The following is a 27,924-nucleotide window of genomic DNA, read 5'->3' as shown; positions in this document are numbered from 1 at the left end:
ATCGTATGAAGATCAAATATTTTCGGCTACTTTTGAGGATGACTTTGGCTGGAAATTTTTAAAGGTTCTGGCAAATCTGGCAACACGTTCCCACAAGTGTGTTGTGGTTTTCTGCACGTTTTTTTCCGTGTTGCCGGTGCATTTACAAATCGCAGATCTCATTCGGGAAGTCGTGATTGAATCACAAATTTCTGTACATCATGTCGTGGTTATTCGGTATCAAGCGAGATCCGACTCTCGAGCAACAAATGGCGGCCGGTAGTGACGGCCAAGTCCCCGGCGGAAGTTCACCTCCCACAAGCGATGGGGGCTCATCCTCATCAGGGGGATCTGGATCAGATGATGGAGCAGGCTCATCCTCGTCCTACAGGTTCGACTCGACAGCTTTGGAGAGAGCTGCGAAGGCCGCCAGGGAACTCGAGTTATCACGTAAATATACCTTTGTGTGTGTGATGCAATAACTGCCCTACATTGGTGCATGGCCATTTAATGAATGTAGATCGTGTTAGAAAATTTGGGTAAGGGGTTGTAGCCCAAAAAATGTTGAAGAGCCAGATTTAAGTGGATTTATGAGGGAGCCATCTTTATCTTGATAACTCTCACAACCCATTCCTTTGGGGATAACACATTAGTGGATTGCCTCAAGGACTGTTTACAGGCGTTAAGTGATTTAGTAGTTAACTAAATCTTAACCCAAGAAAACTAATCTCACACCATAAAAATATTCCGCTTCTCGCTCGAAACAACTAAGGTCAAAGTTTCCACTCGTTTCTTGATAATCAGTGTGTTTGATAATTTGCATCAATGCAAGCCAATCTCTCCTTTTAAATGTCTTGGACCTACAATCACTACTAATATTCTATTATTACGCTCATTTCACTTCTTAAATATAGATGACAGCACTGAAAAATCGGAACAGGTGCTGTATAATCCAGAGATTGGCGATTTCTGGCGACTTTTTTTTTCGGCGCCAAACATGTCCAACGACCCGACCAAAAGTTGCCAAGGCCGTTAGACACTGCGGACGCTGAAAAAAAAAAAATCTCCAGCATGGAAAACAATAATAAAAACCCATTCAAATATGAAAAATATCATGAAACACAAATGAAATATAATAATTTAAATATAATAATTTAAATATAATAATTTAAATAAACAACGGTCATGCATGTTGTAAAAATAAGCATATTCTATGTATAAAAAAAATTTAAAACCCGGGCTATTTCCGGGTATCCAGATTCTTTTAAATAAATAACGGAAATTAAATAAAGTAACAAATATTAATAAGAAAAATAAATAAAAAGGATACAGTCCTACCGGTCGACGAAAATGTAATCCTAACGCTCGGAACGAAAAACACTAAATGACTATTCAAACATTTGAAAAGACACGCTAAAAACAACTAACGAAAGGTAATCGCATCGTGAATAATCCAAGACAACGACGCTACTGCACAAAGGGAAAAATCACCGTTATCCGTTTGAATCGCCCGTGCTTTAAGCGCCATCTATAATGGATGGGTAATGGAAGCTACCGAGGAACAATCTATAACAATGACAACCCGGCAAAGCAAGTGAGAGCCCGATCGGCATAACTGAGAGCGCCGCCGTTGGCAACTTATAGCGCCCTTGGCGATCTGGATTATATTGGATTTGGCGGTCTGGATTATACAGCACCTGTTCCGAAAAATCAGATGCACAGCACTAGATACCCACTCATACTGTTATGTACACGCACTTACACTTCCAGCACAACACACTAAGTTATAAATTGCCTATAGCTATAGACTGAAGTTTTGTTTGGTTTGAAAGAAAGTGTGTTTTAAGTGATGGTAAGGATCAGTTTATCGCATTGTGTTAAGGAGTGTGAGAGTTTTCTTCCATGCAACGAGTTCTTATGCACTAGCAAACCAAGCAAATTCTTCCGGGTTAAGTTGTCAAATTCTTTAAAATGTATGCAGGTAATTAGGGCCGTTTAGTTGGTAAGTGATTTAGTATTTTTCCAGTTAAGTGGGCCTATGTTCATGCGCCAGTGGGTGTCCTATGGAAAATCATCCAATCAATGTTCACTGCCGCTATGGTGGTCGAGTGGTCATAGTGACGGACTCGCATCGTGGGGACCCAGGTTCGAGCCCCACCTTCGCCACAGTGGTGGTCGGCTGAAGTTGGTTTTCTGTGGTTCCCAACTTCGAGGTGCAAATGCGAGCCGATCTCCCCGTTAAAAAGTCTCGCCACAGAGAGCAACAGTCTTACAAACAGTACAAATATTCAGTCACTACACATCACTCACTTCACTTCTGAGATATAGATGACAGCACTGAAAAATCATACACAACACTAGATACACACTCAGACTGTTAGGTACACACACTTACACTTCCGGCACAACTCACTAGGTAGTAAATTGCCTATGGCGATAGACCTGAGTTGTGCTCGGTTTGAAAAAAAAAAAAATCAATGTTCACTAAATCCACTTAATGTGTGGACATCTTTTCGAGAACTTGCCAACTTAAAATTTAGTTAACTATAAATCACTTAACATGTGTGAACGGGCTTTCAGGCTCATTTTAGGACATGGGCTCAAAGCCTCACCCAGATGGCTAGTTGATGGCTTTGCATTAAGGTTTGTTTACACGAGTTAAGTAATTAAGGTTGGATAAAATGAGATCACACCACTGGCATGTGTTCCTACTCAATCCAAAAAGTAGCTTTATTCTACTTAACCACTGAATCACTTACCAACTTCATCTGTGTAAACGTGCTTTCACATTGGCATACATTGTAAAGTACTTGATGACTTGAAAATTTTGTTAACTACTTAATAACTTATGGCCTTAAGGCTTTTAAGGAGCCCCATAGAGCACTGTTGACCTCAAACTATACTACTACTTTGCCACACACCAATCGTGGTCATATCACCATACAGTAATTTACCAGTAATTAAGTAGGGTTGGAAATCTTTCTCTCTAGAGAAAGTTATACAATACTTCTGTCCTCATCTTGGAGATAAGGGACTTCAGGTGAGAGTATACTGAGGCGCCATCTATCAGTGGTTGCCTTGGGTACAATAAGGAAAGAACTTATTTCCTGGTAACTAATCCCCAGACCTGATGGCAGCCTTCGTGGTGGTAGACAAGCATCTTATCATTGCATCACTCGCACTTCAACTGCACACACTGACAAGCTAATCAGAGCTGATCGTAAATCGCACGAAAAGGGCTATTCTCAGTTAGCATCTGAACTCAGACTATGCACAGCCTGTATATGAACTTATCAGTAGCAAATTGCCTAATTTATAACTGACTGTGGTAGTATGTGACCCAAAACCAGCATAGATCCAGGGAGATTTATGAGAGATGCTTGTATGATCGTCTTATACTCGACAGGTCAAAGAAATGACCCAGTAAAAAGGCTGTCACTTTTGTTAATTGTTGCCATTGCATCAAACCACGAAAAAATATTTCATTTTCGGGTGGAGAAAACTAAATTCACCCAACAACTAGCATCAATTCTATTTTTTCGGCACATGAAATTGATGAGATGTCTTGTATCTACTTTGACTATGTGTCCTGTTGAGTCTGTATGTCCTATTTCAGGCTTCCTTTGTTGGCAAGATTTGGGAGTAGTTATGACAGATAATTTTGTTGGGAAATAATAACTGGTTGGCGATGACTTGCACAATGTCACGTTTTTCTGAAGGGGAAAAATCCTACAATATTTTCTTCCTGAAAAATTCCCATATTGTTTGTTCAAAGATTCCCTTTTGAGTTTATTTTTGAGGATTCTTGTAGGAACCTCTGAATTCTCATTCTCCAAAGTTGGCAGTTATTCTATGTTCCCACAACTGTGCTCAATCATAGTGGGATCCATCGACCTCTGATTCATCAAAACCAAAAATAGTAATAGTCCAGGCTTGTGCATATTAAGTTTTCACTCTAACGCTGCAACATGCCCTCTGCTGCCTGGAAATTTCTGCAATGAAAGTTCTCATTATAGCGTTTTCTGGATTTTTCTTTACATTTTTCCTGAGATGTTCTGTGGCGTCACAGTTTCCGGCATATTTTACTTGGGTACCAACTTTGAGGTGCAAATGTGAGCCAATAGCCTGTTAAAATATTTAACCACATTGAGCAACAGACGTACAACGGTAAAATTATTTAATCATTACACTTCACTCATAGTTAGAAAAAGTTGATGGCAGTTGTCAGCAGTACACATAACAAGCATTAAACAGAAACAAGCTTTACGCTAGGTTCACAACACATACACACACATTCGGGCATGTACCAATTCATTATAAGTTCTGTAGAGGAATGTGTACTAGGTGCATGTAGTGGTATATTTTACTTTGGGGATGGGACAGGGTTCTCAGAATATTCTTGAATGATTTGATTTCTAGTCGTGCCTCCCAAACTGTGTATGGTTTGGAAGCTGTAGTCACGGCCAGTTTGCAGGAAAGAGGAAAGGCTGAAGTGTGTCAATTTTATCATTTCTGTAATGATCTGATACCTTGAGTTTGTCAACGTCGATTTACTGATTTGAAATTGTTTCTGAACTCACAGCTCACGCAAAGCAGATTCTCGACATGACCAAGATGCAGGAACATAACAAGGAGTTGGAGAACATGGCCAAAATCAAAGAGTATGAAGCACACATCGAAAACACAAAAACAGAGCAGATCCGTGTCCAGAACGAAGAGCGGAGAAAGACGATCGCAGAAGAAACCAAACACAACCAACAGGTTTTACTCACAATTTTTTTTTACCCAATTTTTTACCATTATTTGTGTTGGTTACTCCTTAAGTTGTGATAGCTGGCATGATGTCACATTTATACTATTATCAGCATGCATTATGATCTGAAACTTTTCTCGACCAATCAGGAGGAGTTTTCATCAATTTTGTTAACCTTTCACTCTACAATCGAATCCCGTTATAACGAACTACAAGAGACCACAGAAATCACTTTATTATAACAAAATTTTGTTACAAAGAGAATTCTTTTTTTTTTTTTTTGCATTATTCCTATGTAAAATTATCTGGGGGGATTTGAAAAGTGTTCATTAAAACAAGGTTTTTTTTCCGCTATAACAGTATTCGTTATAATGGGATTCGGCTGTTTTTGACAAAAAAAATTTTCAATGTCTTTCTGTATTCCTTTTGATGCAGTTCTAGATCACCATAAGTACTTTTTAACCACCATTTGTTCATAAAGGAAGGAAAAAAACTGGCGATTTTACTTTTGTTCATGAAAATCCCCATTTGAGTGCCCCGATTCCAGTCATGGATTGTCGTAAGAGATATTTTCAAAACAAAATTTGAATTGAGTATACAGTGTTCCCCTACAACCTGGAAAGCCAGGGAAAAATGGAGAAGTCAGGAAAATTAAAAATGGTCAGGGCACATTCAAAATATTTGGCAAAAGTCAGGGAAATATGCAGATATTTGATAAAAGTCAAGGGGAAATTCTGTGAAGGGAAAAAAAAACAATCTCAAAAAACTGAACATTGAAATTTGGAACATTGAGATTTTTCAGTCGGACCCTGTTGTAACAAACTCATATTCAAAAATTTTGTTTTTTCTGAAATTTTGGCAAAAACAAAGCTCAAATCTTGTACTTAACGAATTAAAAACCCTCGATAAAATGAATTTTTTTTAAACTGTCATCAAATTTTTTCTTGGTATTTCTATCGCTCAAAACCACAATAATTTTATGTTCAGCTCTTCTTTAGTAACAAACATAAAAGATGAGCGAGAATTCATTCCTTTCTGAGTAAAAAAAACAATAAAGCCATTATTGCGTGCGTGGAAAGGTTTCAGTGGGCACCAATACAATAAATTGGAGGTTCTTAACCTTTTTCAGCATAGACCCAAAATCAACAAGATCAGCTTTGCGACCCATGGGACTATTTATTTATTGAAATCGGTTGAACCGGTCATGCATTTCTAACAGAACTGTAAGTGACTTTTTACAGCTCATCTAGGAAGCCCCTGTAAATCAAGTCTCGGTTGTGACCCATGGATAGCTCAATAATCCCTGGCTGTGAGTAGAGTTTTACCTGTCTCGGAAGCTCCCACGAATCAAGTTTGGCTCATGACCCATAGCTCAAAAGTCACTAGCTGTAAACATATTTGTACGATCCATCTTGGAAGCCCCTGCTAATCAAGTTTGAATCGGAGACCCATAACTCGAGAGCTCCTAGCTGTTGGTTGGTCTAAATGACCCATTTCAAGTTCGTGCTCTGCCTTGACAAATGAAGAATGGTGGGTCATCTGAAGAGAAAAGCCCTTTGATCTATTTGATCCCTATTTGACGATTTCTTCTATGTTACAAATAAAATTGTCGGTTTTCTTCTGATTCATTAAATGTAGTTTCGACTGTATTTTTCTTCTTGAATTTTGGTCAGAACAAGTCAGGGAAATTTTTTTGTCATTGTGAGCAAAATGATCGAGCAGATTTTGTTGGGAACCCTCATTTGATACAGGTATTCCTCATTTTACACAATTTCGCTATAACGCGACTTGTGAAAGTTGATTTTAGGAACTCCAACATGCAAAATTCGTCTTGAGTTCAACCTTAATCCTGGAAATAAACATATAATGTATTTAAATTGTTTGGTGGCAAAATCTGTTGGATTGGATGATGTAGCTGAGACAAATATGGGAGAAATTCTCAGATACAACTCACTGATAAACAACATTGTTTGGTAACACATTGGCAATGCCATGAAAAACTTAATTGAGAAAAAAATGCTTCCAGTGAAACTAGAATTTCGGCTTTGTTACTAAAATTTTTATAAGAAAACGTAAAAATATGCTGCTTGTCAGCCGAACCTCGACTGTTTCATTGAAAAGAGTTATCAGCGTGTCATACCAGGTTCTTCAATAAAGAAAACATCCACACACACTCACTAGAATCAACCCAAAGTAATGAAGAGAGAAAAGTACTAATCTAATTCATTATTATTGGCTAAATTCATGGGATACATGAGTTAGAATTACTAATTCATTGAAAAATAAGTTCTTTTGATGTCTGGTTCATTTTTTTAATCCTGCTGGGAAAAAAACCAACCCCCCCCCCATCCCTATGTTTCTACTCGCTTTACACGATTTCATCTTATGTGCTATTTTGCAGAACCAATTAATTGCGTAAGCAAGAGATGCCCGTATAAGAACTGTTTTAGTGTGTTATATGTCAAGTTCCTCGAGATCTAAGGTGGAACGAAAATATAAAGTATGAAAATCCTTGCGCATTAGTAGCTCTATTTAATATTATCAAACTTACTGAAATCATGTATGATGTGTTGAAATGTGTCCAAAACTTCATGGTCTTGCAAAATTTGAAACAAATCATTCAATTGTGAAAAATTGTTATACTCATTTGTTTATATACTTTTATTTATTTAGAGAGCACAGTATCAAGATCAACTTGCTCGGAAGAGGTATGAAGACCAACTCGTCCAACAAGTGAGCATATCAAATTTCTAACCTAAATGTTCCGAGGAGAACTTACTCTTTGTTTGCATAATGATTTCAGTTCATGTTACATACCCTTCGAAACTTCTGAAAATTATTACTTCAATCGATGAATGATAGTTATAGCAATTTGTGGTGTCGTCGTGCAAACAGGAAGATCACTATTAAACAATGGTATTAAAACTTTAAAAATGACAAGTGATGACAAAATATTGCAGTTTGAATGAATTGCCGCTGAGGTGGTCGAGTTGTCATAGTGATAGGCTCACATCATGAGGGCCTAATGTTCAAATCCCACCGACAACACAGTGGTGGTCAGCTGAAATTTATTTTCTGTATTTTCCATCTTTGAGGTACACATGTGAGCCAATTTCCCTGTAAAAAACTTCTCGCCACAGACAGTAACAGGCCTACAATGTTACAATTTTTCAATCATTAGACTTCACTCACAATTTGAAATATATATGGCAGCACTGAAAATTCATTTACACACGCTCACACTTCCAGCACAACTCAGTCGGTAGTAAATTTCCTATGCCAATAGACCGGAGTAATACTTGGTTTGAAAGAGGGAAAGTTTGAATATATTGGTTCATAGGGAAAACAAATTTTTTTACACCAAGGCCTCTGTTTGTCATTCCTTTTAACGTCGTCTGACTTATGACTTCGCTTTTTATTGGTCCTTGCCAGCATGTTAGTGAATTGGGATTACTCGTTATTAAGTCACCCTGGTTATGAAGCCATTTTTGTTCTTTCCCAAGGGGTGAGATATTATAGAGAGATCTAACTGTATAAGAAAAATATAGTTCCATAAGTTGCCTTAGATGCCACTGACATGCAATGCGTGGAGGGAATAATGCAGATGAGACTTTCAATAAAAGATGATAAGCAGGAGGACGTTATGACCGTTGCAACTCATTCCATAGATTTATTTGAATAATAATTGTCATCATGTGATGAATCTATGGGCATCTCCATTTATTTTATTGATAACCTTGTGTACAAAAATCTGCTTCATATATTGTGTGTCAGCACCATCTATCTGCAACTTTTGGAACTAATTTACTTCTTATTTAAAAGAAAAACTGGATATCTCTCTAGTCCTGTTCGGCAAATCACAGTATTTTATCATTTGTTTTTTTTCAAATTAATTTTTAAAGATTTCACAAACTTTAGGTACAACTTGTATATCTTATACGGCCGTGTTTACTGACAGAGTTTAATTGCAATCACAGGTTAAAGGATTAGAGATCGAAAAGGATTGGTTAAACTGTAGATTTTAGCCAATCCATGTGTCTAATCTAATCTCTATCTTGACCAATCTCTAATCCTTTAACCTGTGATTGCAGTTAAACTCTGTTGGTGAATATGACGGGCAGTCACTTCCACCTTGACCGGGCCATTCAAATGCCTTCTTTGAAGAAACATCAACCAATTTGGGGCAACACTGCTGTAAGTGAATGGTAGGCGAGTGGAATACTGTAATTTCACACAACTATGGGCCAACATGACACCATTTTCTAGACTTACCATCATAACTTCTGTATTCAAGCTATTCAATTTTTTTTTGCTGATATTGCCTGTAGAAAGATCAAGCATTCATACTAAACATTTTTATTTTTTAATGTATCTCATATGGATTTTTTAAAAATTAAATTTTTGACCATAGTTGCATTAGGAAGTCCCAACTATATTCCATCAAATATTTTGTGTTATAAATCACTTACAAACCATACTTGAGAGAATGTACTACAACTACATCATATATCTATCTTTATCTTCTTTGCTAGAAGATGATGAAGAAGGGTTTTTTTTTTAATTCCACCCTTAGGTGGGTCAAAAGGGGCTCATAGAGAAATCATGCTGAGCCAAAACCACTGAAGCTATCTATCATCATGAAATTTAGTCAGAAGTTTTGTTTCATGACATAAAGACTAACTATGAAGGGGTTTTTCGAAATTTGATCGCTAAGAGGGTCATAAGGGGATTCAATAGGGAAAGGGTCATATAGAAAAATCACACTGACCCAAAACCAATGAAGCTATAAATATAAAATTTGGTCAGTATTTTTGTATTGTAATGTAGAGATTCACTGATAAAGGATTTTTAAAAATTCAACCCCTAAGGGATGAGGATTCAAAGGTTGTGTGGAACAATCATCACTGAGCCAAAATCTGAAGCCATAAATATGAAATTTAGTCTATTATATTTTATAATATAGATACCCACTTAGACAGGATTTCTGAAAATTCGTCCCCCAAGGGGGTCTCTCATGAGGTGTTCAAATGTCACATGGGGGAACCACTGATGACTAATTTTCAGATTACCAAATCCATGCGAACGAAGCTGCGAGTAATATCTTGTGGTCCATAAAAATGATTGGACCATAGTTGAGAGCAAAGTACAATTTTCTAGTATTTTTCCTATAATTATTTTTGTATGCATGCAATAGTAAAAATGTTTATTAAACAAATGCAAGTACTAAATTACGTGTAATACAGAATATCAATAGCTCAGAGCAGCTTGTTGTAGTAACTTGTAGCTGAGAAAGTTTGCAGCTGACAAGATAACATGAAAAACATAATCCCCATCTAACAGCTAATTCGGAGGAAATATCAGACATAGGGCATTCTAACCACGTCTACATATTACACTATCTATGCTCTTTGTTTTACTATTTAAATTGTCCACTAGATGTTAGCATTTCAATTATCAATGTTTTATTGAGCACTGGTGTTTGGACCATAGTTGTGTGAAATTACTGTAGTTAAATATTTCTGACCAAGAACTCATCAATGAAGATTAAAAATGTTTGAGAAAAAAATTTATGAATAGGCCACGGCTTTGAATTACTCACAAAAGCTAAGACTTTCACTTTTAAAACTATAACAGCCTCAGTTTTGTGACAGAAAATTACACCAAATAAAGTTTCATTTAAACATAACTAAGATATCATTAATATTGTCAAAATCTCATAATAGACACCACCTGTTGCCTCCCTCACAGTAAGGAAAGACCCTTTGCAGTTTCTGTATAGCTTATAAGTTTTGCTAAAAAGCAAAATTCACAGGAGTTTTCCTTTTATTGTGTTATGTTTACATTGTGAACCTCCCAAGACATAGCGTGTTAAAATGTCAGTCAGCAAGCCTTGTGCCTAGACTGGAAAAGGTATTAAATCCAGAGTATCATTACATTTGTCTCAAAAATGTTTATCAGATGACATCATTTGTTTCTATTTGGGTCGCGAACATCTCGAGATGTAGCAGAAAGAGGTATAAAAACCAATGCAACAACAATGTACCATTGTTTGCTAATGTGGCCCTATGTGCAGCTAACTTTGACATAGGACCGCTCATGGTTAACGTGGACACTTTTTTTATCCTCTGGAGTAGGGCTTTGATGTATTTCACCACCTTAAGACAAACCCTATATATAGAACCACACTCTTTTACTGCCAAATATTGATAACCAAAACCTATTTCAAATATGCATTCTCAACCCTTGCTTAATGGTCACCAATCTTTTACAGAAAGATTTTTTTTATCCTTCTGGTGTAAGCAAAAGAAGTTTTACTGTATTGCATATTTCAAGGGAACTGAAAATTTGGTTTGCTTTTGGGGGATGAACTGCATATTAATAGACACTCCTCATTCACAGAAATAGTTTTATTCCCAGTATTATTCTCAATTTATAGAAATTTAAATCTACTCCCCATAAGACATAACGCCATCTACCGAATCATACTCTACATATATCGTAATAAATCAATATGCACTCAAAGAGAGTCCATATCATTGAGAAGACCAAACGAAATTTATCGCATACCCTCATTTAGAAAAGAAATATTTCGCAAACATTTTTACTACCTTGCTCCTAAACTATTTAATGCTTTACTGTTGGTAATGCAGAATATATCTAGGTTTGCATCATTTAAAAAATCACTTTTTGAATTTCTAATAGCAATAGACGATATAGATGTATATTTTCAATTATAGAAGCGAATTATATTATTATCCATACGCCTGTAGTTGCCTCATATCAATTGTTATTATATCAAATGTGAACTTGTATATCAGCATAATTATTAGAAAAATTTATTTGAAAATTCATTTCATTATTTAACTATTTTTTATTTTTTTATTTTTTTTATTTTTATTATAAGTTTTGTGTTATTTTTTTGTTTCTTTCGTCTTTATCTTTAATTAGTTGCTCTGTACAGGCTCAAGCCTCTTGACAACAAATATTGAGATTCCACTGTTTCATGTATTATTTAACTTTGGAAACAAATAAATATTTGGAAATAAAAAAAAAAAAAAAATAAAATATCCGTTATCGAAATGTTCTATTGTATGCTGCATGTTTTCTGAAAGTGTTTTTAAATTTATATTAGCAAAGAGCGAATGATGAGAATTTAAGGAAGCAAGAGGAGTCCCTCGCCAAACAAGAAGCAATGAGACGAGGTAATTAAATGTCACCTTAAGCTTTGGTGGCGGTCATTTAGTGATGTATAAGAAATCTCTTAACTGTTAAAATAATATGGGTTAAAAATGTAACTTTATTTTGTGCTCAGAAAGTTGTGCATCCCGAACAGTGATTTTATATTGTCCCTTATTATGTTCAGAATCACATTTTCAATCTACTTTTCATCTAGCAACTCTTGAGAAAGAGTTAGAGCTCAGAGAAAAGAGTGACATGAAGCGAGTTGAAGCAGAAGTGAAAGCTAGAGGCAAAGTGGAGCGAGAAAATCAAGACCTGTATCTGGAACAGATTCGATTAAAAGCCGCCGAACAAAGAACCAGTAATCTGGAACTACTGAAGTGAGTTTCATATGATTATCTATCTGCTTTGAAATATCTATAATTTTTTGATTTATCTTGCATGTGATTGTATAAATGAAATGGATTGCTCACTTTGAAGAATTAGTTTGTGCATTTTAGGACTGCCGCATCAACATTCGGAGCTGGTTTCAATGCTTTCATTTCTGATGGGAGGAAATTAGTCGCCGCTGTAAGTTTTTTTTTTTATTGCGAAGTGTCTTTTCATTTATACACAATCGCAATTTTATTTTATTTTTTATTTTTTGTCTCTATTACTAGACTGTCGATTACATTCTTTCTAGTTGGCCATCACATAACAAATCCGAAACTTTGCCATGGCCATTGCTGCACATTCACAAGCAATCTTCCTAGGTGCTGTTGATTTAAACTTCTCTCTATACACAGTCACCGTTCATTGGTTTGAATTTTCTCAGATAAGTATTAACACTCCCTGGTCATGCAGGGATAGGTTTGGAACCACACTGACCACCTTCAACATAATGCCATGCATCTATAAATGAAGCCTTTAAAAAAATTAGGCATTTCTCAAACATTACACATACAGCTTCTTTTGGCATCCCTTTTGTGTGTTCCACAGTCAACCAGGTAATCATTATACAAAATTGCCTGAAATGGATTCTATTTGAATGCTCCTGATATACTGCTCAGCTTCATTCTCATAATCATTTTCATTTGAATTGTTGTTTTCAATTAGTTATAATGATTTTTATTTTTCGAACTTGCTGAATTGTTAGTTCCTCTCTTATTAATGAAAAGTAAAAACAATTTGTTTTTAGGTTGGTGGTGTCACTCTCCTGTATGTTGGGTATTTCACTGCGAAGAGGGGAACAAAAGTAGGAGCAGACCACATAAGAGCCCATCTCATGAGACCCTCTCTCATTAAAGAGTTTTACGGCTTCACAATTATGGATTGTTTGAAGCATCCTGTACAGACTGTTCGAAGGTTAACTGCCAAATCGGGAGATACGCTTCAAGGAGTTGTGCTGAATGTATGTGCGAGCTGAACTGTTTATTTTTAATATTTAAGCATTTTAGATTTCAAATCTGATATTGACAGATTTTTTCAGTATTGTCTTTTATAAGAAAGATATTCTATTTTTTTTTATCCGACAGCCTACACTTGAACAACGACTCAGCATGTTCACCTTAGCAACAGCAAATACTAAAAAGAATCGAGGCGTTTACATGAACATGTTATTATACGGACCACCTGGAACAGGAAAAACACTTTTTGCCAGAGTATGTTGAAATTTTAATAGAAACGTCACGATCAATGTTCGAGTTCTGGCCAGTTTACACATTAACCAAATAATTTGGGCAAAGTCGGAAGCATAGGCGGAGATACGATAGACTTGAGAAGTCTGAGGGGGGCACAATGATCGCTGCAGGGAGCAGGATGATGACGTCAATTCATATGTATGCAAATACATTAGATCAGTTGGCTTTACCTTTGATGCCCCCCCCCCACTCTGTATTTCCGCCCATGGTCTGAAGTATGTGAAGAGATACAGTGCTTTGGCTGGTTGTTTTGCAGTTTTACCAGGCTGCTGTTGTGTGGGCATCGTTCTGTATTCCCATTGTGAGGATGCAGATTTGAACCCTGTTGGCAGCATAGTGTTAGCTGGCTGAATTTGGTTTTCTGGATTTTATCCATATTTGAGGCGCGAATTCCAGCCGGCTCCCATTTAAAAAAGTCTCTCCGCAGAGCGTAGGCAGTCCTACAACACGATAATGACATAACATGAAAATTCAATCATTACTTTCATGAACATTGAATTTTTACTTCAAAATATACAGCACAGATGACAGCACTAGGAAAGTACACGAAACAAGCAAAATTCTGACAACATACATATCTTAGGACCATGTGTATACATACATTCGCACAACACGTTCCAACATGTACTGATTCGTTAGAAATTCTGCAGAGGAATGTGCACAAGGTGCATGTGTGGTTTAGTAGTAGTAGTAGTTTAACCCAAACTACCAAGGTGGTCGATTAGTGATAGTGACAAACTCCTATCATGAGGACCCAGGTTTGGACCCCACCGGCACCACAGTGGTGGTTGTCTGAAGTTGGTTTTCTTTGATTACCAACTTTGAAGTGAAAATGCAAGCTGATTCTCCCAATTGAAAAGTCTTGCCACAGAGAGCAACAGGCTCATAACAGTACAAATCCTCAATCATTACCTTTGATTCATAGTTCAAGAAATGGATGTCAGAACAGGCACTACACAGAAAAACTTCAGGTTAGGTTCACAACATGTACACATGTATTTCGTTATGTAGAAGTTCTCTCCTCAGAGGAATGTGCATGTGTGGTTTCATAGTAGTTTAACCAGACCTCAGACATTGGTCTTGACTCATGAAAAATTTAACTTTTTAAATCTCATCCTCATTATTGCTCATAGCTGTTTGTGTGTGAAGCCACCTTTTTTCATGAAATATCATTATTGCTCCAAAAACTTCTCCTTTATTGTTGTTACACATACTATAGTAGCCACTGAATGGTGTATATATATATATATAATATATTTTTTAATTATTGTAGAGATTAGCTCAACATTGCGGCATGAATTGTGCAATCATGAGTGGAGCTGACATTGCACCAATGGGAAGGGAGGGTGTGACAGCTATACACAGATTGTTTGACTATGCCGATAAGTATAGAAGAGGGTAAGTGTGTATGAATTCAAAGTTTTTGAAAAGAAAACTTGCATAATGAATCATAGACTGAATTTTGTGTTGTAAGTGTAAAGGTGGCTCTGTAATTTTTTAAGGTGGTCCTACTAGAAAGCTTGACTAATCCCTGCCACCACGTCGCAGTGGTGACTAAAAAATTGATATTTTATTACCTAAAAGTTTTTGTGTGTGATTGATGAATTAGAGACTGAGAACAAGAATGTTGGAAATTGTGTCAGATAGTATGTCTTAATGCATGGGCTCACCTGGGTACGGAATGAAAATAAGATATGCTTAAAATTTTTTAGAGTAAACATGTCTTGTTGGGCAAGGGCGCCTCAGAAAAATCATGTTGCTTGAGTGGCTCAAGATGATCTTAAGACAGCCCTGATTCACTTTTTGGTGATTGATGCATGCCTGCTAACAAACAGCAAAAAGGGTCAACGTGTCCAAGAAAAGTAAAACGAAACAATTTATGAGTTGTAGCTGAAATATTCTTACTGAACATCAAATACATCATCCATAAATGCATCACAGACACCTTATGATTGTTCCAACCAGAGCCATAACTAAGATTTTTTGTGCGGGTGGGGGAGAAACGTTTTCCTGATCCCACCCATGATTTGCTGGCCCCTAAATTTTTCCACCAAGGGCAGTTGCTGCCTCCTCTCCTGTCTAGTTCTGGCCCTGGTACCAACCACTAAATGTTAAGGAAAAACTGACTCGTATGATGACAGCCATTTGCGCATTCTCTCTGATTTTGCCTTAATTATTTTTCAATCCCCAAGCCCTGTCCTACTATATCAATAGAGATTGTACTTGAGCAATTTCATAAGCTCATGAGTAATGTAGACGGGATGGGAAAAATTTCTGAGATATGTGTTGCATGCAAAGTCCCCCTAATCCTTGTGCACTGCATACAGCGCCCCATCATCAGTCAAATTCACTTTTTTGGTGATTGATGCTTGACTTTTGCATCTTCTCCAGGTAAGTGTGAGCCGCTGTAGTAGTCGAGTGGCCATAGTGATGCCCTCGCATCGTGAGGACCTGGGTTCAAACCCCACCATTGCTGCAGCAGTGGTTGACTGAAATTGGTTTTCTGTGGTTCCTAACTTCAAGGTACAAGCAAATGCGAGCCCATCTCCCTATTACTACTACTACTAAACCAGACATGCACCTCGTCCATATTCCTCTGCGGAACCTATAACAAATTGGTACATGTTGGAATGTGGGTGTATGTATGTATGTATAGTGAACCTTCCGTGAAGTTTGTTTCTGTGTAATACTTGTTATGTGTAGTGCTGCCATCAATTTTTTAAACTATGAGTTTTTTCCTCAACTCATAGAGCGTGAAGTGTAATGAATGAATAATTATAATATTGTAGGCCTGTTTCTCTCTGCGGCGAGACTTTTTAACAGGGAGATCAGCTCGCATTTGTGCCTCAAAGTTGGGAACCACAGAAAACCAACTTCAGCCAACCACCGCTGCGGTGATGGTGGGGGCTGAACCCGGATCCTCGCGATGCAAGTCCGTCACTATGACCACTCGACCACCACAGCGGCCCATCTCCCTATTAAAAAGTCTTGCCACAGAGAACAACAGTACAATTTATGACATGAATGTCGCTCTCCACTTGTTAATACAAGATATGCAGAAGACTGGATGTTGTGAAGATATTTATTATTTGAGATGTTAATTTTTTAAGGAAGGAAAAAACTCATCTCTGCCTCCACCAGGAGTCGAACCCGGGTCTCTCGATTGCCGGACGAGTGCTCTGATCACTAAGCTACAGAGGAGATAGAGATTTTCCTTCGCTAGAGCGTATATATGCCGAACGGCAATCGAGAGACCCGGGTTCGACTCCCGGTGGAGGCAGAGATGAGTTTTTTCCTTCCTTAAAAAATTAACATCTCAAATAATAAATATCTTCACAACATCCAGTCTTCTGCATATCTTGTATGAACAGTACAATTATTCAATCATTACGCTTCACTCATAGTTAGAAAGATTGATGGCAGAACTACACATAACAATTATTACACAGAAACAAATTTCACGTTATGCACATACACACACATTCCAACATGCACCAATTTGTTAGAAGTTTCACAGAAGAATATGGACAAGGTGCATATGCGGTTTAGTAGTAGTAGCTTAAGTCTGACAAGCCGTTGAAATCGATACAAAATACTGTGATGTGGAACTGAAGATGAAGTTGAAAAACTTCAACTTATGAAGAAAATGCACATCCTGTCTAAGGGATGCTTCATTTCCCCTTAGTATCAAGTCTTTTGTACTCTGTATGAACAACCGGAGAGTAACATCATTTCACTCTATACTGAAATAGGATGAATGTAGACACAGGTAAACGTCAGATCACTCTCCTGTGAATACAAGTAATTCTCAGCTCTCTCCCGATTTAACAGTCTCGTTATGTGAATACAGTAATTTTACTGTGTATATATTTACTTTGACATTCCCAATAAAAAATTTGTCATTTTGAGGGGAAAAGAACGTCATAGCCTAATCCAAATCATTATATAATTAATGTGTGAAACTTTCATTCATAAATAATGAAATCTTAAGGAATGGAAGGGGGTCCTTTCTCATTTTTTTGTAGGAAAAAATATACGTTAATTCAAATTTCAGCACAATTGGTGCATAATTTTTTTTTTAATGCTGTTTCTCTGCAAATCCTGCCTTTTGTTCATTTCTGATTTTGTGGCATCTCTTTTTTCAGACTGCTTGTATTCATAGATGAAGCAGATGCTTTTCTAAGAAAAAGAAGCGCTGTAAGTTTTTTACATCTTTGTAATGAATAAATAAAATTTCCACATGACTATTCAAAAGTATCACAAGAAATTGAACTTCCAAACACTTATTTATACATTCAAAAGGTTGAAAATAGATAATTAAAATATGTTTTTTTTCGTAGGAAAGAATGAGTCAGTCTCTCAGAGCTTCGTTGAATGCCTTCTTGGCTCGGACGGGAGACAAATCAGACAAGTAAAAAAGTTATTTTCATTAAAATATTCTTGTTATATCAAATATGTGTTATTTGGTTGTAATTAAAATATAAAATATTTTTTATTATATTTCCCAGCAATTCTGTAATATAGCTTTTGGTTATAGGTACATGCTAGTCTTGGCGAGTAATACTCCGGAGCAGCTTGATAAAGCCATTAATGATAGGATACATGCTGTCGTAGAATTTGACTTGCCTGGCCTAGAGGAAAGAGAACGTTTGGTCAGATTGTATTTTGATAAATATGTTCTCATTCCAGCTACTGAAGGCAAAAGGTAAAATTCTTCAAAGTAAATTTGTGAAACAAGTATAATTCTTGATGCGATCAAATTTACTTCTTTTTTTTAAGTGTTTTTCTTCTTAGCTGTGTATTTTCACTCTTCTTCTTTTGAATAGGAAACTGAAGGTAGAAAATTTTGATTACTCCGAGATGTGTTCTGACATTGCCAAACATACCAGTGGCTTCTCTGGTAGAGGAATTTCCAATATGGCTTCTATATGGCAGGTATGATGAAAACAGGCTTTTATGAATTTCTAATTTTTAAATTTTATGAGTGCCAGTTAGAAAAGAATAGGAATACTTTTCTTAGCCACATATATGTTTTCAAAACCCGCTATGTTTTGAAAAGGGAACATTTCCAGTTTCCTTAATTTCAAAGTTAGAAGTGAAAATGTATTCAGGGTCTCTACCATCACGGAAAAGTCATGAATTCCCAGAAAAGTCACAGAATGAGGAAAAAAGGTCACGTAAGTCCCAAAAAAGTCACAAAATTTAAAGGTCATGGATTTTTTTATGATTCTCCAGATTTTTTCCCCCTAAAATCTAGGCTCCTTTTCCCCCTCTTTTTTTTTTGCCTGGAGGGCGAGGATGGATTGACGAGTAGCAACATAAAAGAACAATATCAATATGTAATCACATATATGGGGGCATACATTATATGGGCGGGCCAAAAAAGGTATTTAGCCTGGATGAACAAAAAAAGAACTTTTCTTTCTTTGCTTGTTGTGACCATTCAACATCTGTAATATTCCCCTAAAGTGACATTCTCAGGATAGTGTGATAATTCCTGGGGTTGGGGGTTGACTGTCATGGCAGTTGGACGTCCTCTTGAGAACAATATTGGTTTTCGTAGAAAGGACATGACCTTCCCCCCACATCGTGGAGCAGGGCTGTTGGATCTTTGAAGCGTCTGCAAGCCAGAGTTTTCAGGGGGGACTCTCTGGTAAATTTATAGCGTGAAAAAACAATGATGGTGATTGTTCCAGTCCAGGCCTCAGGGCTGCAGCCCTGTCAGCCGCATCCTCGAGAAGGCCAGGTGAAACAGTGCCAATTTTTTACCCCCGCAAAGGAAGAAAGTTGATTTTTTTTTTTGTTAATTAACATCCTTTTTTTTTTTTTAATCAAATCAATTTTTAGCGACTAGCTGTGGCAAACTATGAAATCTTACAGTACACACGTGACAGAATGAGAGAGTTCAAGAGAAAACAAACATCGGACTCATTCACCATTAATTGTGTTGCAATGCAACATTCAGGCCGAATTTAAAGGAATACCACAGTGTTTCTAAAAGTGTGCTGCTTCGCTGCTCCTAGGAGCGTCGTGGCTAGCTAAAAATATTGATTTGTGTGCCTATTTATGCTTTGAATTTTTTCCTTTGTATGGGAAAATATCTGCCAAACTTTTTGTGGAGCCGTCGATGAATCATGAAGGAAACATGACCCACAAGGGAAGCAGCTGACAATAGAGAACCATTGGAATACGGTGACAGGCTTGCAATCTTAGACCGACAATAAAGCATGATGATAGAGCATATAACTTCGAAAAATGTGAATAGGAAAAGGAATATGTGAAATTTTTTCTTCGGAAGGTCCTTGGGAACGACGTGATTTTTTCCCTCTTACTGAAGTGAAGAGGGGAAAAATAAGGCTGTGGTCTAGTGCAGTGTTTCTCAACCACTGGACCCTGACATCACCCAAACTGGGCTGTGAGTGGTTTATTGTTTCATTTTTACCCATTTATTTCCCATTAATCATGTGTTTGGCCAGGCCTTAAAATCAAGACAAATAAATCAATTGTGCCGCATTTCCAAAGGTTGAGAACCACATCGTGCAGTAGAGCCCCTAAGGGGCCATTTAAGTATTATGTCAGCAAATGTTTTAGCCATTTTTTATCTGCATCTTCCACTTCCCCCCCCCCTCCTTGTCATTAAAAGTTCAAAAAAATCAAACCCCCCCCCCCCCCCATCGAGGCTCACATAATACTTGAATGACCCCTAAGCTAAGATCTTCGACGCTCCCATGCCTGATTTTTCATGGGTCCCATCTAATGAATTGATAGTTGATAGTGTTAAAAAAAAAATTGTGAGAGAATTATCTCGGGTCCCCAGGATAGGCTAGAACCCCATGTGAGTGAATGGCGGCATTGACTGTCACAATCGGAAAATCTACCGGACTATATTTGTACCCTTACACAATGGTTTTGACTCTTGTATATAAGAAATATTTTTTACTTTTTTTATTTTACCTGTGCCGATGTGTTTTGTCTATGTGCAGTAATGCACAATCAGTAAAGAAAAGGGTGTTTTACTTAAATCTTCAAATTTAAGTTTTTAAAAATGTGAAAAAAATGAGTTTTTTTATTGTGGTTGGAGGGGTTGTCCTCCCACCCATTGTGGTGAAGCTCAATATTCAGCACTACTTCATGCCAATGTTGGCATGTCTGTATATGTATTGGCATCTTCATCATGCTCTGTGGAAAGTTTCGAAGGATTAAAATAATAATTCATTTCTTATCAAATGTTTTTATTTTGTAAATTCACTCTCGTTACCCCTTTCATTAAGACCCCCCCCCCCCCCCCACATTTTATTAACCCAAACCCCTCTAGGTGTCGCTACTCACAGTTTGGAAACCACTGATATAAGAAAACAGTCCAGCATGGTTAATTTTGTTGAATGAGAAAAGGTCACAGAATTTTGCTTTTGATATTTGGTAGACATCCTGGTATTCCTCTGGAGTAAATTTGCTCTACAAAAGTAGAAAATAGCGAACAGGTAGCATTCACCATGTACAAATCACAAGGACTTGTTCTCTTCCCGATCCCAGAAAAATCAATCGCCTGCGTTTTATGCAATTGAACCCGATGCGGTACCACAACTCACATTAGTTCCCGGACCATTAAGATGACCGAGACAAATAATATGAGGTAGAGGAATACTTAAATACTATGTTTCTTGATCAACATTCAAGGAAGTTATCTACATTATAGAAATGTTCAGTTTTTTTAAAGAAATTTTTGGAAATGTGTTACCTTTTGATTAAAATTGAAGCCGGTTCAAGGCTGAAAAATTTGAAATTTTTATGTCACCTGTTATACATATTACACCTTGGTGCATATCAATAAGGGACAGGAATACTCTCTATGTATTGAATGGCCATGTCTTGTTCCTGCCTGAGGTCAATGTAAGCTTTCTTGTCTTGTCCATAAAAGTAGTAGATTTTATTGTTTCAATCCAACCTTCTAGGTCTCTCAAATTAGCCTTTATATATATAAAATCACCATGATTCAACACAATAGCTCTGATTAAGCTGTCATTGTTTTAAACCATACATGCTCAACCCATGGCCTGCTAGCTAAATGTGGACCTGAGAGTTATCTGATAAGGCCAGAGGCTTCACGCCTAATGTTGTAAAAAAGAAAAACTAAGCACATTTCCAGATCTTCGACATAGTTCAAGATCACTTGAATGACCTGTGGCATATTTACTGATCAGTTAACCCTTTAAGCAGCAATTAGAAATGACTAAACTCCCCTTCAGAGAATGCCATATCTTTTTTAATGAAGTAGGCTTTCTTCCAATTTTCAACAGGTGCAAACTAAGGGGTGTAGGGAAAAGTTTTTCAGAGGGAAATCAGCTTTACAAAACATCTGGGCTTGTCAATGCTGAAATAAGAGGCTTTATGGAGACGAGATATATTGTGATTGTCACTTAAAGGTTTAAGTGACCTGCGGCACACTTACAAATCATTTGATTAGCCCTTGAGATACAGTTCCAGATCACCCAAGCTTCCTTTGGTACATTTATAGATAATTTAAGTGACGTGCTGCACATTTACAGATCACTTAAATGACCCGCTGCACAGTTTCAGAGAGTTTAAGTGGCCCATGGCACATTTCCAAATCACTTGAGACCACGACATATCCACAAATTACTTGAGTGACCTGACCTGCTGCACATCCATATATTATTTAAATGACTTGTGTGCTTTTCCAGGTCACTTAAGTAACCCACGACACATTTTCAAACTAATCGAGTGACCCACACTCTTTGTTTCAAACTATACAAATTAAAACAATGATATAAACTTCAAATGTCTGCTACTTTTGAGCAGAATATAACTTGCAATGACACCAACAAAATCCCCCCCCCCCCCCAACTATGAATAAGCCTACCAGCAGAGCACATAAATATAGGCTCCGTCCTCAACTTTTGCACTACTTCTAAAGATGTTCTGCAATACAGCGAGTAAAACGTGGATTTAAAGTCTTATTCAGGGTTACAATCTGAGAAACTCCTATAACCTTAGGACTTTGGTGTATTGTCACCAATCTCAGTTTCAGTAATAAGGTAATATTGCTTCATAATTTTGCCAAAAAGTTTTATCGGTGCCATTTCATGACACTATATTATTTCCCCACTTTGATTCCATTTTCTTCCTTCAGGCATCTGCATTTGTTTCTGAAGATGGCGTGTTAACGAAGAAGATGATAATGGACATTGTGAGACAAGCCGTCAAAGAACATAAACAAAAAATGGAATGGCAAACCGATATCGACCTTAAGAAATGGACACCAGGGTTGTCCATTTCCGAAGACACTGAAATCGAATCTATCAAAGACTCAAAAAAAGATGATAAAGATAACACAAAATTATAACGGAGTAGGAAAATTTAAGTAATTATAGATGTCAAATGTATTTCATCAATGGCAGTCATTACTATTGAGGATCGAAGATTATGTAAGTGTCGAACGAGAAGATGATTATCATACATAGCATATAATGTTCATTTTGTCCATGTTCGTAGATTTTTCAAATTTTGTTCACATCGGTCCGTATATCGATTGTATTTTCGTGTAAGAATAACTTTTTGTTACTAAAATAATAAGAGCATCAGGAATGTATTCTGTATATCAATGCCTGTTTATTACACTTCGAAAAGACATCGTTGATTCTTAATAATTACAGTGAAATCTCGCTACAATGATAACACGGAAGACACACAATGGCACATATAATATTCTATATAACAATAAATCCCTCTACAATGATATTTTTTCAAATCTTGTTTGAAATTGCCTGTGGTCTAATGTTAAATTGCAGTTGATGCCCACCTTATATCATTAATCCTCTCAATTTTTTTAAACGAAATGCATTTCAGGTTTCTATGAGCAGAGATCAGCCAAAAAAGGAAGATACGATTACATCAATGCGCTGTAAAAAAGGGATGTCTAGTTAGATTTTTTTTTCCATGTGTGGATTCAAAACTGGGTTTTTATGATGCTATTGTCGTAGATGAAGAGCCGTGCCCGATTGTTTTATTATTAGGAAAAAAGTCTAAAAAAATCTTTTCTGCAGGTGCGGAGCCTTTCAAAGTTCGGGGCCATGTGCTGCTGCAGCTTTAATCCATCTCTGGGGGGAGAAGGTCTGAACGCCGGACAAAATACTAAATACGGCAAATTCAAACATTCACATGGTTTTGATTTTTTCTGCAGTCCCCCTGAGCTTCTAATCAAGTGAGTTGAACTGAATGAGAATAGCTAAGTCGGAACAGTAACATCACGTCAAAAATGAGCCAGCAGTTATTGTCACCACACATAATATTATTTAAGAAAATGACAAATTTTACATTTGTTATATTCATTTAATATAGGTAGTATGTGCTGGCCCATGCGCATACTTTTAGTGGGTCACCAGACTGGCTTTATCTCGGGCTTCCGCTGTTGCAAATTCTACAACAGAAAAGAATGAGATTCATCCAGGGCCCCCAAAATGAAACCTGTAAACATGGGGGGCCCCCAACTTGGAAGCTTGTCTGTCATCCCCCGCTGCGAGTGCCATGAAAAATTTTTATTTGTATTCGTTTTACCAACGAATAAAGTCCAGGCCCACCCACGCAACTACCCGTGACCGAATTCGCAAATTTTATGGGGGCCCCAGACTGGATATATCTTGGGCTCTAGCTGTCGCTTAACGTTGAAAAATTTCCAGCAAGAAAACAATGAGATCCATATCAAGGGCTCCTGGAAATGAAAACTTTTAACTTCCCCATGAAGGTATACGTGCAATCCCCCCCCCCCCGGGTACCCGGACCCTGTGTGTTGGGAGCACTGGTGTTATATGTATATTATACATACCTCTCGGCGTGACCCCCCACAAGGTCAGGGCTGACGGGCAGGAATGGTTCTTATCACCTTTTGATTTTTCACACTATTAATTAACCACAGAGGGGCCCCTGAAAAGTTGGTTTGGGGGCTCGTCATCTAAATTCCAGCCAAGGGCCCTCTCGGTACATGCAGCCGATGGGTCAAATGGGTCCCGGTATATGCTAGAGTTAAATGAATACTTGACCCAAAATCGTAACCGACTTCCGTAACACAAAAACGTCACCCATTTCTGTAACATAAAATCTTCAATAATTTCGGTTGCTTAGAAGCAGGCCCTTATCGAGTTCATGATTTTATATTATAGAGTAGATATTTATACACTTTAAAGCCGGGTTTTCCTAGGAGCAGGTTTCCTGTGCCGCTCGCAACGTGATTCGCCCAGCGAGACACGCCGTCCACTCACCAATAAGAAAATCAGCATGACTGTTTTCCTACAGAGCGTAATACGGCTCACGACGGCGCTTTACGTCGGGCGTGATTGGCCGACTGCTTCTGGAGGAATGAAATGCGTCGTTCGCCGCCGGTTTTGCCGATAGTCTCTTCACTCTTGTGTGTTTTGTTTTTCTTCCCTTCAAACCGGAGCATGCAGACGACAGTGTAGCTGATGCCAAGGCCATATACTATAATATAGCCGCCCTGATCTGATACGCCATGCTAGGAAAACACAAACGCGCAGCGTGATTATGTAACACGATTCTGTCGGCGCGAAATAGTCTAATTCGGTTCACGCTGCGCAACAAATCTATTCCTAGGAAAACCCGGCTTTAGACATTCATTTATAAAAAAATATTGTTGGTGCTGCTACCTACTTCCAAAATCAAAAGAACCTTATGTGGTGATGACGACGCTCAGGTATAAAAAACTAAATTCTTTCATTCAGCTCTGCTCCTTATAAACAAAGCTTATAAACTGACCTGAAAGATCAAACTTCCAGTTCAGTAATTTTTTGAAGACCCAAGGAGAAATCCAAAACAAAGGTCCTCCATACAAGCAGACGACAGGTAAGATCGTAAAAAGGGATTTTTTTCCATGTTCCAATTTATAGTAATGTGCTGCCATCTAATGTCAAATTTAAAAGCGACTCATGTGGTGACTATGAAGTTTAAAGTAAAAAAACTATACTCTATATTCCACTCAGTTCCTTATGAACAAAGCTCATAAACTGAACTGGAAATTTAAACAAAAAGTTCGGTTATTTTATTTGAGCATAAGGAGACGTCCAAAACAAAGAACCTCTTAATGAGCAGACGACAGACAAGAAGTTGGTTTGTTCGGTTCCTTACAAGCAACGCTCACAAACAGAACTGGAAGTTCAAACTGCCAGTTCAGTAATTTTTTCAGAAGACAAGGAGACGTCCAAAACAAGGGACCTGGAGAGAAGCAGACGACAAAGATTTTCTGAGGCTTGCATCGAGCTTATATTACATTCCACTAGCGGCTAAAAATCCGACATTCCCTAGTGAACTCGACCAATCACAGAGGAGCGGGAATGAGTTACTCTCGAACCGTAAATTTAGCGGCGTAAACACTAAAAGGTGTAAACAACAGAGTGAAACCTTCCGAGCTGGAGAAAAGTTAAAATAGTTCCAAAAGGAAGTGGTTGGGCCGTAACCAAAGCGGCTGGAGATTTTTTACAGCTTTACGGTACAGATCTTTATACAGCTTTGGCCGTAACTATAGACCGTTCATGTATTACTTAAGCAAAATTATGGATTTGTTTACCCCTCTCCAGCACCCCACTTGTCAGCAAAATCAAGTAAACTGGACCAAAACCTTCTAGGTTAGTACCGTTATTAACCAAGGGGCTTCGGCTGCCCTCCCCATCTAGAGAGATACGCGGGTGGGGGATATAGTAATATATTGTATACCCCCCCCCCCCCCACTCGCCACCTCCAAGAGATAAAAATTGAATTTAAAAATTTAAATTAAAAAAAAAATGAAATATCGTAGAAAAATGTCTGTGTTCCGTTTTGATTAATTTCTGTAAATTTAAAATGTTTTTTGAAACCTTGTGATGAGAGGAAATATTTTACCCTGTGGCCCCCCCCCCCCCTTTAAAGGTAGGTCCTGTGTAAGGGTCCCGGACCCTCTTTACTTCTCTTGTGGATCTGAAGCAACCTAGGTGAATAGATCGGGATTTAAGGACATTGCACTGCTGAGGTGAGCACCTCTACGAATCAACAAAACAACGATCAATTGCCATTGTGCTTTATAATATTTTACTGACATCTTGCCAGCAAAACTAAAACTATAACTTTTTCCATTCCTTAATAGTGCATATACATTTTGAATGCCCAAGAAGAGCATCGATCAAGTTGGTTTCAAAACCCCGTTTGGTCTATACAATGACACTAGTCTGCATGATATCAGATGATTGAAAATTAATAACTGTCCTTAGCTCACTTTTTTATGCTGATTACAGAACTGTTCTTAGATTTCTTCTATCATGTACAGTTCGTTCGCAATCAGCCGGATTTTGAAGATTCATCGCTGAGAGCATTATGTGTTTGTCACACATAACGTAAGTGTACTTTTGGATACTTGTCAACTTATCGAACCACTTTTAGAACACACTGATTGGCGAGAATTAATTGGCAAGAGTCCAAAAAGTAACATTAAAGCTGTCAGACGTTCGCATTGCCAGTTTATTTCTGTTTGCATTTCCACAAGTTGTTCTCAGTTTTTGTCTTGTTGTTTTACAATGTCTACACGCAAGTGTGTGAACAATCCTAATGTTTTCTGTTACATTTGCGGAAATTTTGTAGTGCTTAAGCAAAGAACAGATATAACGAACTTTGTGAATAAAGCTTACTATGCTTACTTTAAAATGAAACTAGGGGATCAGGATAAGGCATGGGCACCAAAGAAAGTTTGCCGCTATTATGTTGAAAGGTTAAGGTTATGGACAAAAGAAAAAAAAGTGCATGCGTTTGCAATTCCTATGGTGTGGAGGGAGCCTAAAGGCCATCTTAATGACTGTTACTTCTGCTTAATAATTGTACAGGGATGCAATGCAAAAAATAAGAACAAATTGTGTATCCAAACAATCCTTTAGCCATTAGTCCAGTTCCACATGGACAATAACTGCCTGCCCCTGTTCCTCCAGCTGCTTTACAGAACGTGGCAGACGATGTTGAATGTGAACGTGCTGCAATCTCCGAAGATGATGATGTCTATGTGCCTGAAGATGACTTCAGTTCACATAACATTAACAAGTTGATGCACTTCTATGGTATTGAGGATGATCCTACTGAGTGGAGACTTTTTATTGAATCCTCCCAGAGGAGTCTCAAAGGCGTGTTACTGCATAATGGGAATGTGTATGGGTCCATTCCTCTAGCCCATTCAGTTCAAATGAAAAAGAAATTCGAGAACATGAAAGAACTGTTAAGAAATATTCAGTATGCATTTCACAAATGGCTCATCTGTGGTAACTTCGAAGTTATAGGAAGGGCAACGAG

At 37.6% G+C, this 27,924-nt stretch overlaps 1 protein-coding gene across 1 annotated transcript; it reads left to right on the top strand.

The window, feature by feature from the left end:
• Positions 1 to 95: 95 nt before the first annotated feature.
• On the top strand, positions 96 to 23,207 carry bor (ATPase family AAA domain containing bor). The gene is made up of 14 exons (XM_089237501.1): positions 96 to 429; positions 4,562 to 4,740; positions 7,406 to 7,465; positions 11,865 to 11,934; positions 12,126 to 12,291; positions 12,412 to 12,481; positions 13,089 to 13,301; positions 13,426 to 13,551; positions 14,864 to 14,988; positions 17,736 to 17,787; positions 17,931 to 18,001; positions 18,128 to 18,295; positions 18,417 to 18,525; positions 22,742 to 23,207. The coding sequence occupies exons 1-14, from the start codon at positions 201 to 203 to the stop codon at positions 22,952 to 22,954; spliced, it is 1,851 nt and encodes a 616-aa protein (XP_089093627.1). The 5' UTR covers positions 96 to 200; the 3' UTR covers positions 22,955 to 23,207.
• The last annotated feature ends 4,717 nt before the right edge of the window (positions 23,208 to 27,924 follow it).

Source organism: Pholcus phalangioides, unplaced genomic scaffold (genome assembly GCF_987345545.1).
Source record: "Pholcus phalangioides strain wild (caught in Gottingen) unplaced genomic scaffold, Ppha-v1.0 ptg000010l_1, whole genome shotgun sequence".
NCBI classification, from domain to species: domain Eukaryota; kingdom Metazoa; phylum Arthropoda; class Arachnida; order Araneae; family Pholcidae; genus Pholcus; species Pholcus phalangioides.
Note: the sequence above shows the minus strand (reverse complement) of the source record. Positions and strands in the feature narration are given on the sequence as shown.